This window comes from Procambarus clarkii, chromosome 5, assembly GCF_040958095.1.
Source record: "Procambarus clarkii isolate CNS0578487 chromosome 5, FALCON_Pclarkii_2.0, whole genome shotgun sequence".
Taxonomy (NCBI): Eukaryota; Metazoa; Arthropoda; class Malacostraca; order Decapoda; family Cambaridae; genus Procambarus; species Procambarus clarkii.
In genome coordinates, this window is record NC_091154.1 from 34100122 (window position 1) to 34115123 (window position 15002).

At 43.4% G+C, this 15002-nt stretch overlaps 1 protein-coding gene across 1 annotated transcript in view; it reads right to left on the reverse strand.

Annotated features, from left to right (window-relative positions):
• The window catches only part of LOC123766121 (nephrin), a 77998-nt gene that overhangs the window by 41480 nt on the left and 21516 nt on the right, over positions 1-15002 (reverse strand). The window contains exon 11 of the mRNA XM_069303588.1: positions 14068-14180. Within this exon, the coding sequence (XP_069159689.1) occupies positions 14068-14180 (113 nt within the window). The remainder of the gene's footprint in view (positions 1-14067; positions 14181-15002) is intronic.

Genomic DNA, 15002 nt, shown 5'->3' on the forward strand with positions numbered 1-15002 from the left:
GAAACGCGCTCAAGTGTCGCGTCAGACTAGAAATAAAAATGAATTTTGGAGAATTGATTTTTGAATTACCTCCAACAGTGAAAAAAAATGTACGAAAGATTGAGAAAATTCGTGTTAGAATTATTAATCTTACTTTTTCGGTCATATTTAATAATATATGTCTACAGGAAAGACTGCTACCAAAATATACTAATAATATATATAATATATATATACATATATATATATATATATATATATATATATATATATATATATATATATATATATATATATATATATATATATATATATAAAATATAACATTGCCGATGAGTTCCAATATTTTATGACACTGTACAAGCTCATGAGGATAATCGGGAGGAGCCGGGAAGACCGCAGAAGTTTACAGCAAGACTTAGATACGTGGCAAGCATGGGTTTTACAAATGGTTAATGGAATTCAACCCATATATGTGCACGGTATTGATAAAGGGAAAACGAGTAAGAAGATCATGACCAGTGACAGAAAAAGGACCTGTCGTTGGCATACCATCTCACGAGACACACACACACACACACACACACACACACACACACACACACACACACACACACACACACACACACACACACACACACTAAATCACAAAATAGCATATCCTAAGCAGGTGAATACATGAACGGTCTTCAGGAACCTAAACAAGAACAGTCTGAAGATGGCTATATTCAACAGGGAGAACATGATTCAGACATACAAAATACTTAGGAATATTGATGAAATATATATAGGGCAATGTTTAGGGGTGAACAGAAGTTTGATCAACAGACTAGGATAAACACTTCTTGAGTATAAGAAAGGTAAGCAGGTGATACTAGACAAGAATATAACAGGAATTATGTCTATCCTGAGTACTTAAAGAAGATATAACAAGCCAGAAAGAAGGCTTGCAGGCCGCTGCATTTGACGATCTTGCAAACTCTTTCAGGTAAAATCTGTTAGGAAACAACACGCAACGCGCATGCAGCGCGCGCGCGTGTGCACATCTGCGTGTTGTCATAGGAGTTGCATTGTAGAGTACAATCTTAGTGATTCGTTGTTTCACTTTATCCGATTCTTACAGCTTAACCAGACAGTACTATAACCTGCATCTAAATATTTTATATTGTATATAAATAATACATTTTATGTCTTACGAGATGTCCGTAATTTTATTTTAATAATAATTCCTTTTGTCAGGGGAAACAGTCAGCCCGTTTATATATACATGCTAGGATATATGGAATATATTTTGAAAAGATTGGAGAAATTCTTGTCAATTAAAGATGGCGACTTTTGCTAGAATTTCTTCTCCGGGTTGTGGCCTGTATTGGGTGACGTGGGGGTTGTGACTCGCGGAGTGTGTTGGCGCCGAGGGAGAGAATTGTCAGAGGGGAAAGCACCAAGCCATTGCGACTACATAGCACGGGGAAGGGATCAGGATAAGCACAGCACCGCTCCTGTGCCAGTAAGTCCACTACGGGCTCACCATAGCCCGTGTTACTTGCCCCGCTCCTGTGCCAGGTAAGCTACGGGCTCCCCATAGCCAGTGCTACTTGGAACTTGTTCTGAGTAGCTGAATCTATAACAACAACAACAACATCAGGATAAGGATTTGGGATGGGACATAAGGAATGGTGCCCAACCACTTGGACGGTCGGGGATTGAACGCCGACCTGCATGAAGCGAGACCGTCTTTCCACTGTCCACCCAAAGTGGTTGGACGTGTTAGCTGTCGTCCTCTGTAGCGACAAGACAGTTACATCAACACACAATAAACGTTCATAACGTGAATTAAACGTTACTGGAACATGTTTTGCATGCCTGCTGGGTTTAACCCCCCCACCCCATCGGTGGGCCCAATTTGTGGTGGCGGACCTGGCCAGGTGTGTATCACTAAGGATCATGTTTACGCTAACAGCGGCAAGGAACTACGTGATTACTCAGCGGGAGGTAAATCCGGAATTCGCCTGAGGAAGGTCACACCAGTTCTACTGGAGATGAGATAAACAACAGCAAGACAAGTGTGTTAATTAGATGTTAACACTATACTACAGTCTGGTAGTACATAGTAGTGAGGCTCATTATGCAACATACTGGATGAATCATTGCTACAAGTCAGCAGTATTATGCTGCACTCGTCTCACCTACTATGCGCCGATGTAATAACACGTCATTAATGGATTTGTGTATTAGTTTGAAGTGGCTAAACTTGGGGGTAAGAATTCCTATAAATGGTACACATTGCGCGGACCCTCTAAAGATTCCATTCACAATTGTATTGCATTGAACAGCTTCCCGTGTTGAAAGCCCTGCAAGCTCGTCTTTGCAGCCTTTTACTGAACGGAGTGCATGGGCTGGAGAGTCTCTGTGCACGGCATCAATGTGTCTCCTCTCGTATTGTCCCCATAGTGTCCCCCATGGAGGATCTCGACTGTAAAATTTTGTAAACGCTCACGTGTACGTGAAGGATTATAGTCTCTCCCCCGAATTGCATTTTCTTTGAATATTTCCATTTCATGGGGGTAACTACCGCATTTACTAACGGGTCGAAATCTGCCGATGGCATTGGCTTCTCCGTTATTTTTCCTAATAAAACCTTTATGTGCCGCCTACCCTCGGAAACAGGTATTTTTACTGAGGAGCCTTATGCTGTTTGATATCCTCTCAGACGGTTACTTTTCATGTGATAACGATGTTTTGCTATTGTTGTTGACTGTGGCAATGGTCTCGTGGCCAGGGAGTCTGATCGAACCCGTCGCAGGGCGTTGGTGATCGCGATCCAGCATTAGCTAGACCTTATATTTGCAGGTCGAAAACAGTCAAGTTTGAATGGGTTCCCGGGTATTTTCGAGTGTTGCCTTCAGTGATCTCGCGGACGCCTTGCTATAGTCTTTAGTCTTCCCAATTTCTCAGACACGGCTGACATCCTCTTTCTGAGTTTCGCCATCTCAGTCGCGACCCACAACCGCCGGTGAGAGAGATGGCTAGCTATTCCGAGGAACAAATTACGTACTCTTTTTACCTATGCCCGCGATATACGTCACTGTAAACGGTCACTTAAAATGGTCATTTAGGTCACTCAAAATGGTCATTTAGGTCACAGAAAATGGGCACTTAGGTCACAGAAAATGGTCACTCGGGTCACGGAAAATGGGGAACGTCTGGCACGCCCTACGTATTGACCTCACACGGTTATCATATTCTCGTGCCTAGGGCTATACACCAACGATTTCCTTCTTCGTTGAAACCTTTCTGGTGATCTGTGATTCATACGTCAGGCTGTGAGCAGCTGTATCAATCAGCCAGGCTAACCAGACCACCAGCCCAGAAGCCTGGTCACAAAACCGGGCCGCGGGGACGTTGATTCCCGGAACCAACGCAACGTCGGGTGGTTACTGGTTGCTGAAGTCAATGCGCTTCAGTGTATTCTTTGTAACGTTAAATCCGGATCATTCTGTCATTATTAATGACCTTGAGACAGTCCTATACACTCCGTGTAGAATAAGAGCGACATTTAATTGCTAACCATCGACCTCTGAGGCGGGAGAATGCTATTAAATGACGACAGTGACGTCACATGACGTTCAGCAACCAGTCGTTCTAAGAGAGAGATTTCTCGTGAGTGATTGAGACAAGTCGAAGCTCATTTTTGGCAGCTTAGTATTAGTATAGAAAAGCTAAAGCTTGGGAGCTTTATACGCTGTATGTTGGTCGCGTGTTGATGCGACTATTGTAGCCACGAGAGACTCGACGAGGCTCTAAGAGTTCAGCGAGGCCCAACAGCTTCCAGCAGCAGCAACAACAGCAGCAGCAATAGAAGCAACAGCAACAGCAGCAGCAACAGCAGCAGCAACAGCAACAACAGGATCAACATCCGCAGCAACAGCAGCAGCAACAGCAACAGCAGCAGCAACAGCAGCAGGAACAGCAACAACAGGATCAACAGCAGCAGCAACAGCAGCAGCAACAGCAACAACAGGATCAACATCCGCAGCAACAGCAGCAGCAACAGCAACAGCAGCAGCAACAGCAGCAGCAACAGCAACAGCAGCAGCAACAGCAGCAGCAACAGCAACAACAGGATCAACATCCGCAGCAACAGCAGCAGCAACAGCAACAGCAGCAGCAACAGCAGCAGCAACAGCAACAACAGGATCAACAGCAGCAGCAACAGCAGCAGCAACAGCAACAACAGGATCAACATCCGCAGCAACAGCAGCAGCAACAGCAACAGCAGCAGCAACAGCAGCAGCAACAGCAACAACAGGATCAACAGCAGCAGCAACAGCAGCAGCAGAAACAGCAGCAGCAACAGCAGCAGCAAGTCCGGACAATCACACTTAACAAGCACCAACAATAACAACATAATCCCTTTCATGAGTCGGCTAAATAAAATAACAAAAGAATCGAAAATAAAATTTCAGACCGGACCCGAGACCAGAGTTTTGGAAGTTTGGGAGGAATAGTGGTCTCTCCCAGTGAGAAGGGCAGGGGAGGGGCAGAGTGGGGAGGCATGACGGAGGTGGGTAGGGAAGGGAAAGAAGGGAAGACATGGGGTGGAAGATGGAAAGCGTGGAAGGAAGAAAATGGGGGGAAGGGGGAAATGAGGAAAGTGGGAAGAAGGGGCTGAATGACTAGGGGTAACTCGCTCAGAGGAAAAGAAAACTGGAATTTACAAAACGTATCAATTTAATATCCAGATCCCACGAACATGGGGAAAATGACATTTGACATTCAGTTCCCTCCATCACCCAGGACCGTCCAACACCCTCCACCACTAAGTCAACACTACCAAACCTACCGACCAACACATCTACTAGCACCATCCACCCAACAAACATTCCGTTAACATTCACCAACCCACCAGCACTCGCCAACAACAACAAACACACACTTCTCACATTCTAACACCCACCAACACCACAAACATCACACCGTCTAACATCCACGACCACCATCACACAAATAACACGCCACCTACCACCCCACGACCCAGTCAGTCATCAGGCACAGAGTCATCTCTCAAGGATTTAAGGCATACGCCGAGTTCCTAAGGTGATGCAGGAGGCGTTATTGCGTAAGATGCCACGGATCTTTGTGGGGGTGATGGGACGAAGTGGGAGACAACTTTAATATGGGGGCCAGGCTGGATGACTGCTCTTTATTTCAATATGAAGAGAGAGAGAGAGAGAGAGAGAGAGAGAAAGAGAAAGAGAGAGAGAGAGAGAGAGAGAGAGAGAGAGAGAGAGAGAGAGAGAGAGAGAGAGAGAGAGAGAGAGAGAGATAGGGATAGACAGAGTGAGAGAGACGGATTATAATCGGACAATCCTCCATAAATTGCTCTCTAACTGCACTCTTATCAAACATATACCCCACACTTGTCTCACCAAACCCACACTCAATCTCTCTCTCTCCATCAATTATTCTTTGCCATGTATATCCTTACCATTAAAATATATACTTTTACAACATAAAAACTAAAAAAATTGGTAAAAATCATTTACAAAAAATTCTTTCAATGTAAAGCCATCCTCATATATTCCCTTGACACCATGGCCACCCTCATTCCCAGCAACTAGTCCCACTCTACAATTCAAATCCCCCATTACAATGATAACATGACTTACTTCTCCCATTACTCTTTCACACTTGAGTTATCGGCACTCACAGGTTACACGATCCGCAATGAGTTATTCATTGACCCATTGCATTCTTTATTCAGGATTACTCCTTTTCTTTCACTCTTGTTTCTCTGGTATTCACTCCATTCTACTCATCAATGCCGTTTATTCAGCCCATCCTCCTGTTTTGGCAGTACTTATAGTACTTATCATCGTTACTTATAGTAACGATGAGGACCATAGTCTGCATACCGACGTAAAACGAAATCAGAAAGATAGCATTTGATATCTTTTTCTGCACATCAAATTTGATTATCTCTAAAATTATATAACACATAATTGTTGGGTATAGGAAAACAATTCTGATTAATAAGGGGAAACGTAAGCATTCGTATTCGAAAATATATTTAACGAAGTATTTTTATATTTTTCATTCCGAAACTTAACGGCATAAACATCTAAAACTTGACGAAGGTCTACAAGTTATATTTGACTTCTGAACTTTAAGTTTATTAAAGGCTGATAATAATGTTTAGCTAATGCTCCAGGCTGACCTTACAATGTTGAAAATGTCTTCCAAGCAGGTGTGGTCTAAAATTAAGACCGGAAGGTTGTTTAACATAGTTTTTATTCCAATTTTAATTCTTATGAACAGATCGAAGTTGGATAAATCCTCGGCCTTTGTAACGCTTCGTTGTAAATGTCATCCATGCTAACTTAACCTAGCCTAACCCAACCTAACCCCCCCCAATCCAAACTTAACCTAGCCTAACCCAACCTAACCCCCCCAATCCAAACTTAACCTAGCCTAACCCCTGCCCCAATTCAAACTTAGCCTAGCCTAACCCAATCCAAACGTAGCCTAACCCAATCCAAACGTAGCCTAGCCCAACCTAACCCCTCCCAATCCAATCTAACCTAACGTAATCAAAGCCAACCCATTCTAACCTTATCTAATCTAACTTGGGAAAGCTTTACAAATATCCGAATAAACGTCTCTGCCAAATTTCTGCTAATTGTCTGCAATATTTATTTGGACAAAAATAAGTTGATTGGCGTGCTAGTAAACAGCATTTTCTCTTGCCCAATTTGCGCCCAAATCTAATCAGAACTTACAAAAGTTTTTAATAAAAATCTGCATGACCATAAAGGGTCACAGACACAAAGACGCACAAACTTTAAAACACACACACACACACACACACACACACACACACACACACACACACACACACACACACACACACACACACACACACACACACACACACAGACACACAGACAGACACACACACACACACACAGACACAGACACACACACACACACACACAGACACACACACACACACACACACACACACACACACACACACACACACACACACACACACACACACACAGACAGACAGACACACACACAGACAGACAGACACACACACACAGACAGACAGACACACACAATCCCCCACCAAACAGTAGAAGACCCAGGCAGGAGTATGATGACAACAACAAAGCATGTATTGATGAACTGCAGAAGGCAGCAACACTAGCCCACAGAATGAGAGCGAAGCTGCTGATCATGGGGGACCTAAATCATGGAGAGATAAATTGGGAATCAAGGAATCCCCATGGAGGGGATGAAACGTGGGGAGCAAAATTAGTAGATGTTATAGACAGGAATTTCCTGACACAACATGTGAAGGAAGACACAAGGGAAAGAGGAGGAGATGCACCGAGCCTATTAGACCTGATTTTCACCCAGAACGTAGAAGATATCGAGAATTTAGAGCATGAAATACCTCTAGGGGCCAGTGACCATTGTGTCCTAGTCTTTGACTACATGATGGAATTCAAAATTATGACCATGGGACAAGAGATCTGGGAAAGGAGAGCTGACTACAGGAAAGGGGACTATATGAGGATAAGGGACTATCTGGGTGAAGTGCAGTGGGAGGAAGAAATTAGAGGAAAAACAGTCCAAGATATGATGGACCTAGTCATACAGAAATGCCAGGAGGCCGAAGAGAGATTTATACCAACGGTAAAGGGAAAAAATAAGAAGGAATATAATAACCCATGGTTTAATAGACAGTGTCAGGAAGCAAAAATGGCCAGCAGGCGGGAGTGGAGGAAGTACAGAAGACAAAGAACAGAGGACAACAGAAGCAGATACAACAGAGCTAGGAACGATTACATTAACATAAGACGAACATCGGAAAGGGACTATGAGAACGATATTGCAATCAAAGCGAAAAAACAACCTAAGTTACTACACAGTCATATAAGAAGAAAAATGTCGGTGAACGACCAAGTGACAAGACTAAGGAAGACAGAGGGGGCATATACTGAAAGTGACAAGGAAATCTGCGAGGCACTGAATGCCAGTTTCCATGGAGTGTTCACTACCGAGCCTGAGCAGCTCCCATTGTTGGAAGGGGTTACCCTAGATGAAAGACTATCAGATATAGAGGTGACAGCAGAGGAGGTAATGAAACAGTTGACAACTCTAGATGCAACTAAAGCAGTTGGACCAGACAAAGTATCACCGTGGATACTAAAAGAAGCAGCACAGGCCCTCAGCGTGCCTCTGGCAATGATCTTTAATGAGTCACTTATGTCAGGAGAATTGCCCAGTTGCTGGAAGAAGGCAAATGTCGTGCCGATCTTCAAGAAAGGAGATAGGGAGGAGGCACTTAACTACAGACCTGTATCACTGACAAGCATCCCCTGTAAAATACTGGAAAGAATAATTAGGCTACGACTGGTTGCACACCTGGAGAACATTAGGTTTGTGAACAAACATCAACATGGGTTCTGGACAGGGAAATCGTGCCTAACAAACCTTCTGGAATTCTATGATAAAATAACGAGGATAAGACAGGACAGAGATGGTTGGGCAGACTGCATATTTCTGGACTGCCAAAAAGCCTTTGATACAGTACCGCACATGAGACTGCTGTTCAAGCTCGAGAGGCAGGCGGGGGTGGGGGGAAAGGTCCTAGAATGGATAAGGAACTACCTAACAGGAAGGAGCCAAAGAGTTACGGTAAGGGGCGAGAAGTCGGACTGGCGAACAGTAACAAGTGGAGTACCACAAGGATCGGTGCTGGGACCAATTCTATTTCTTGTGTATGTTAACGACATGTTTACAGGCGTAGAGTCCTACATGTCGATGTTTGCGGATGATGCAAAGTTGATGAGAAGAGTTGTGACAGATGAGGATTGCAGGATCCTCCAAGAGGACCTGAACAGATTGCAGAGATGGTCAGAGAAATGGCTACTAGAATTCAACACGAGCAAATGTAAAGTTATGGAAATGGGACTAGGAGATAGGAGACCAAAGGGACAGTACACAATGAAGGGGAACAGCCTACCTGTAACGACGCGTGAAAGAGACCTGGGGGTGGACGTAACACCTAATCTATCTCCTGAGGCACATATTAATAGGATAACGACAGCAGCGTACTCTACACTGGCAAAAGTTAGAACATCATTCAGAAACCTAAGTAAGGAGGCATTTAGGGCGCTTTACACTGCCTACGTAAGGCCAGTCTTAGAGTATGCCGCCTCATCATGGAGTCCCCATCTGAAGAAGCATATAATGAAACTGGAAAAGGTTCAGAGGTTTGCAACGAGACTCGTCCCAGAGCTACGAGGGATGGGGTATGAAGAGCGCCTGAGGGAACTGTGCCTTACGACACTAGAAAGAAGAAGGGAGAGGGGGGACATGATAGGAACGTATAAGATACTCAGAGGAATTGACAGAGTGGACATAGACGAAATGTTCACACGGAATAGTAACAGAACGAGAGGACATGGATGGAAGCTTGAAACTCAGATGAGTCACAGAGATGTAAGGAAGTTTTCTTTTAGCGTGAGAGTAGTGGGGAAATGGAATGCACTTCAGGAACAGGTTGTGGAAGCAAATACTATTCATAATTTTAAAACCAGGTATGATAGGGAAATGGGACAGGAGTCATTGCTGTAAACAACCGATGCTCGAAAGGCGGGATCCAAGAGTCAATGCTCGATCCTGCAAGCACATATAGGTGAGTACATATAGGTGAGTACACACACACACACAGACACACACACACACACAGACACACAGACACACAGACACACACACACACACACACAGACACACAGACACACACACACACACACACACACACTACCCACAGACCATCAGACTCACAGACTCTCAAGTCACAGGCACACTGTCTCACAGATCCACAAACTCTCAGAAACTCAGACTCTAAAACAAAGACTCGGATTTCATCCTTATGAAGCAGGCTGGTGTATATGTTGGATCCAGAGAATACCTTTCAGGAAGGAAACAAATGGCGACTGAGAGAAGATGGGATATAATTATCAGGAGAAAACGCTGTAGCTCTGATTTTATACCACTTGAAGTGATATGGGGAACAAGGAGCTAGACCCTGAGGACAAGGAGCTAGAATGTGAGGACGGGGGAAAGAAAAGATGCCAAACCACTTAGCTCGTCTAGGCTCGAATACCGATCTTGTGAGGCCGTCGCTCTACCGATAAAGTGACGCATAATGTAAACATTAAACTCTTCACAGTAAAAACAAAAGGGTGGCCGGCACAGGAGCTGAAACCCGACCGTGCCAGCACCCCACACCGAGGGGAGGGACCAGCACACCGAGGGGAGGGGCAGCACACCGAGGGGAGGGCCAGCACACCGAGGGGAGGGCCAGCACACCGAGGGGAGGGGCAGCACACCGAGGGGAGGGCCAGCACCCCGAGGGGAGGGGCAGCACCCCGAGGGGAGGGACCAGCACACCGAGGGGAGGGACCAGCACCCCCGAACACAGCATATATCGTTCTCAATATTGCAGGTCATAAAACATTAAAATTTCCCCCTTTAATTTGCGCTTCTACTCGCCCACGTTCAAAGATAACACCAAATATAAAATCTCTCATATGTGAAATTTGATGAAAAATTGGATCGGGGTTCGTAAAATAAATAAAAAATGCAATTCCTATGTTTCGTTCAGTTATAAATATATAAATGCTCAAAAAAATTTAATGAATAGCATGTCTATATAAATAAAAATGTAAATGTTCGTTTGTTCAAAATCGCTAATCACCGAAAGGTCTTCACCGATTGCTTTGCAATTTTCACACAACGTTCCATTCGCATCCGAGCGGGTTTTAATATACATACTATATAGATGTCACGTCTGTGACGGGAAAAAAACATGCTCTTTTTAAAAAACTGTGTTTTTCATGTGATGGAAATTTTCGAAACCTCTTTACGGATTGCTTTGAAATTTTGACACAACGTTGCATTTGAATAGGCGCGTGTTTTTATATACCTACTATATACATGCCTCACCTGTGACAGGAAAAAACATTTTTTTTTAACAATACCATCAGTTGGATGTAAGAGCAACACACGCTGTAATCTCCGAAATTTCTTCACTGATTGCTTTGAAATTTTGACATAACGTTCCATTTGAATACGTGTGTGTTTTTGTATACCTACTATATAAATGCCACACACCTGTGACAGGTTAAAACATGCATTTTTTGAAAAACAGCACCACCTGTTGCACGTAATAGCAACACATGCAATACTAAATATGTTATAATTCCATTCCGATGTTTCCAATTGCATTGATAAATGGAATTTTCATAAATTTCGATTTATCTTCATTTTGATTTAATTATTTTGTGTGACATTGCGTTGGAATAGAGCTGTGTTGTTTACCATAGTGTTTATTTTGTGAGTATAGTTTATTTTTGTATATTTTGTCATTTTTTTTATTTTGTTTTTTTAACTGTTCTACTTATTTTTCAGTGATGGCAACATCAGATCATTTGGGAACGCATTGGACAAGGGAGTGGGGAGGACGAGAGGACGGGGGGAGGGGGTAATGGTGGGGAGGACAAGGGGACAGGGGGAGAGAGGGAATGGTGGGGACGAGGGGAGAGGGGAGAGGGGAGGGTTGCTGTGGCTCAACAACGTGCACGCGTTGCTAGGCCACAGCAACGCGTGGCCGGGTACAGTTAGTACAATATAAAAACAAAGAAGCTTCCCTTCCAAAACTATATATATAAAAAATTAATAACTGGGGCAAAACACCTTAAACAACGAACTGAATCGAATTAATATCAACAAAATAATCAACAATAGATGCTAACATTCCCTTCATTATTAATAAGTAAATACTATTGTTAAATGACACTAATATTGTGAATGGTGGCGCGTCTCTGGAGGCGTTCCTTCAACGTAAATAAACATCTTTATTGATAACGCCCATGCTACCATATGTTCTTTAAGTGTAATTAAAAGCCATAGTTTTTCACCCTAATTATGCTCAACGTATGACATATTTTTTTTTTTTATTACGAAAGAGATTTTAAAATAATATATCCCTTCCCCCCATTTAAAAAATACCACTAAATAGCCAGAAAACTATATTGAAACTACAATACCACCTGGGAACTACAATACCTCAAAGGGAACTACAATACCACCTGGGAACTACAATACCTCAAAGGGAACTACAATACCACCTGGGAACTACAATACCACCTGGGAACTACAACAATATCACTAGGGAACTATAATGCTGTATTCAACATTTTAAATAATGCCGTTTTATCGTTTGTAAAACAAATTTCATTAATCATTTTCTGTTAAGATTTCCCTAAAAAGAGCATCGTACAATTCACATATAAACTAAAAATAAAACCTCTCAAATAAAAAGCCTTCTGGACCTATAATTTCAAGGGAGATTATCCAGAGGAAGTGCGTGGTCCATCTAGAGAGTGTGCGTAGTAAGTTTAGTCGGGGTCCTCTTATCCGTTGTCGCAGATCGGGAGTGCCAACAACGGGCATTGGTTCAATAAACGTCTCCGAGCAGGCTTCTACGTTGCTTGATTTCGACTGGGAGGAAGGCGTTATCAACGAAGGAAGAAAGGAAGGGATACCAGGTACCGCTCCGGGTACCAGGTTCCAGATATATCTAAAGATATACCTCCTGGTTCTAACGGTATCTGGAGGGATATACGTGGAACCAAGAGTCGATACCGCGTATCATATCGATGCTTTGATTTCCGTTCGAAGGTTATATAATTTCATATCACTTTAATTATTATTCTTTTCCTTTCATATGTCATTAAACTGCCACTTCCTTGCTTCTCCCCCCTTTCCCTCCCACCCCTTTCCCTCTCCCCCTTTCTTCCATGTCTCTTCCTTTACACCCCCTTCCATATCCCTTTCTGTATTCTACCCTGATTATGCTATATATTTTTTTCCATTTCCATTGTCTTTTCTTTGCCCTACCCATTCCTCAATTTTCACACTCTTTCTCTTCCACTACAATGTTTTCCCTTTTGTGTAATTTTCTATCCCACAATTTCCTTTCCACAGTTCTATTTCCCGTACTTTTCTTTCCCGCTCTTCACTTTCCCCCGACTTTTCCTTTTCTCAACCTTTCCTTTCCTGCCTTTTCCGGAGCTGGCGGAGGAAGAAGAAAACCGCGAGAAACCTTACATCACATTTCTTCAGTAGCTGAAGCCAAGAAACCACCGCCCCGCAGCCCCGCAACACAACACAAACATGATTTGTTCTGCCAAATCGGCTTTTAAATGCGAGACACATGAGGCTTTGGGTCGTCCATCGCTCCCCTGGATCAACGGAGCACCAAAACACACGCACAGGGAAGGAAAGAACACACACAGAGAAAGAGAGAGAGAGAGAGAGAGAGAGAGAGAGAGAGAGAGAGAGAGAGAGAGAGAGAGAGAGAGAGAGAGAGAGAACGGAGGGCTCAAGATACGACATAAGACACCAAGGGCTGAATGCTCGTGAGAACCATAGTGTATTTACTTTTAATGCTATTAATTGTCACTGTCTTTGAAATTGAAGTCGATCCTCTTTTTTCGAACTGTACAGTTGTAACGGGAGAGCGTGTGAGGGTTGTACACACGAACGCGTAGCGGGGACACGAAAATTCGTAACACTTAACGAGGCAAAGGAATACGAATGCGTTATATATATATTTCCTGAAAGGAAATACCCAAATACAGTTATCAAAGCACGTGAAAATTATGAGGTATACTTACGAAAACTGGAACTGGGAATAAATGAAATCAATAAAATATACAATACTCAGAACTCAGGATGATGGAGGGTGCTGCTCCCAGTAGCACCGAAGAACTGGTACCGTCAGCGTCTGGAAGCTCTTGAGACGTTAATAAAGAAAAAAAAACAAGGAAAAAAGGAAAATACAAGGAGCTCAAATATGACAAAGAAATCTTGACTGTCAAGGACTCGAGGAAACTAGGAGAAGGAGACGTCAATGACTCTTAAGAGTGTTGATGGACCCAGGCATCTTAGGGGTCAGTAACTGAAGGAAGATCAAGTGACAAGTGCTACTCTTCAAACACTTACGGAGGACCTCGAGGGTGATGTTGCCGGTGACGGAGATGCCCAGACCATTCTCAGCCCTGCAGGTGACCTCTTGCCCATTGTCTTCCGCCTCTGTTCTTATCTTGACCTCTGACCTGTGAAGATAATTATGTTTGAGGTAAGAGGTAAATGAGAACATGAGAGAGAGAGAGAGAGAGAGAGAGAGAGAGAGAGAGAGAGAGAGAGAGAGAGAGAGAGAGAGAGAGAGAGAGAGAGGACATTCAACTTGTAAAACCCCGAGATACCTAATAGTCGTTCATATAACACCTACGATCCCATTGTTCCAGAAAAAATCTAAGTAAAAATCATACAAAATACGACAGGCAAAACAGTATTCCCCAATACTTATACCTTTCCCCCCCCCACATAATATCTACCTAACCTTTTGTCTATATATATATCTAACCATCCAGAAGCCCACTTGCCTCAGCAACCTGCTTCAGCAACCATCCCACCCAAGGGACAATACCTATCACCTTCCGGAGAAAGAGAAATATCCTCCCACCAGCCACTGAACATCTTTTTTTACAAGGCCGCCATCCCCTTGTGGGTTGTTTATTCAGCGGGAGGCAGGAAAAGTTGGGGTGGGGTGAGAAAATACTCTCAGGAACAGGGACAGACGCCGGACTTTACTGCTAAGGAAGATTTCTCCTGCTGGAGTTGGTGGGTCACTTAGCGTCATTGTGGCGGTCGGTCCGCGGCGGCTGCGTCGCGGCTCCCTTCTTTGTTATACTGGAGTTTTAAGGACGTCTTGGGACGTCTTAAAATCCCCCCCGCACCTGACGTGGGCACACTATCCAAGAGTAACGTTAATTCAACGTCGAATCGACGTTGAATTATCGCTACTCGTGGATATTGGGGGCCAGTACATACATACATACATACATATATATATATATATATATATATATATATAT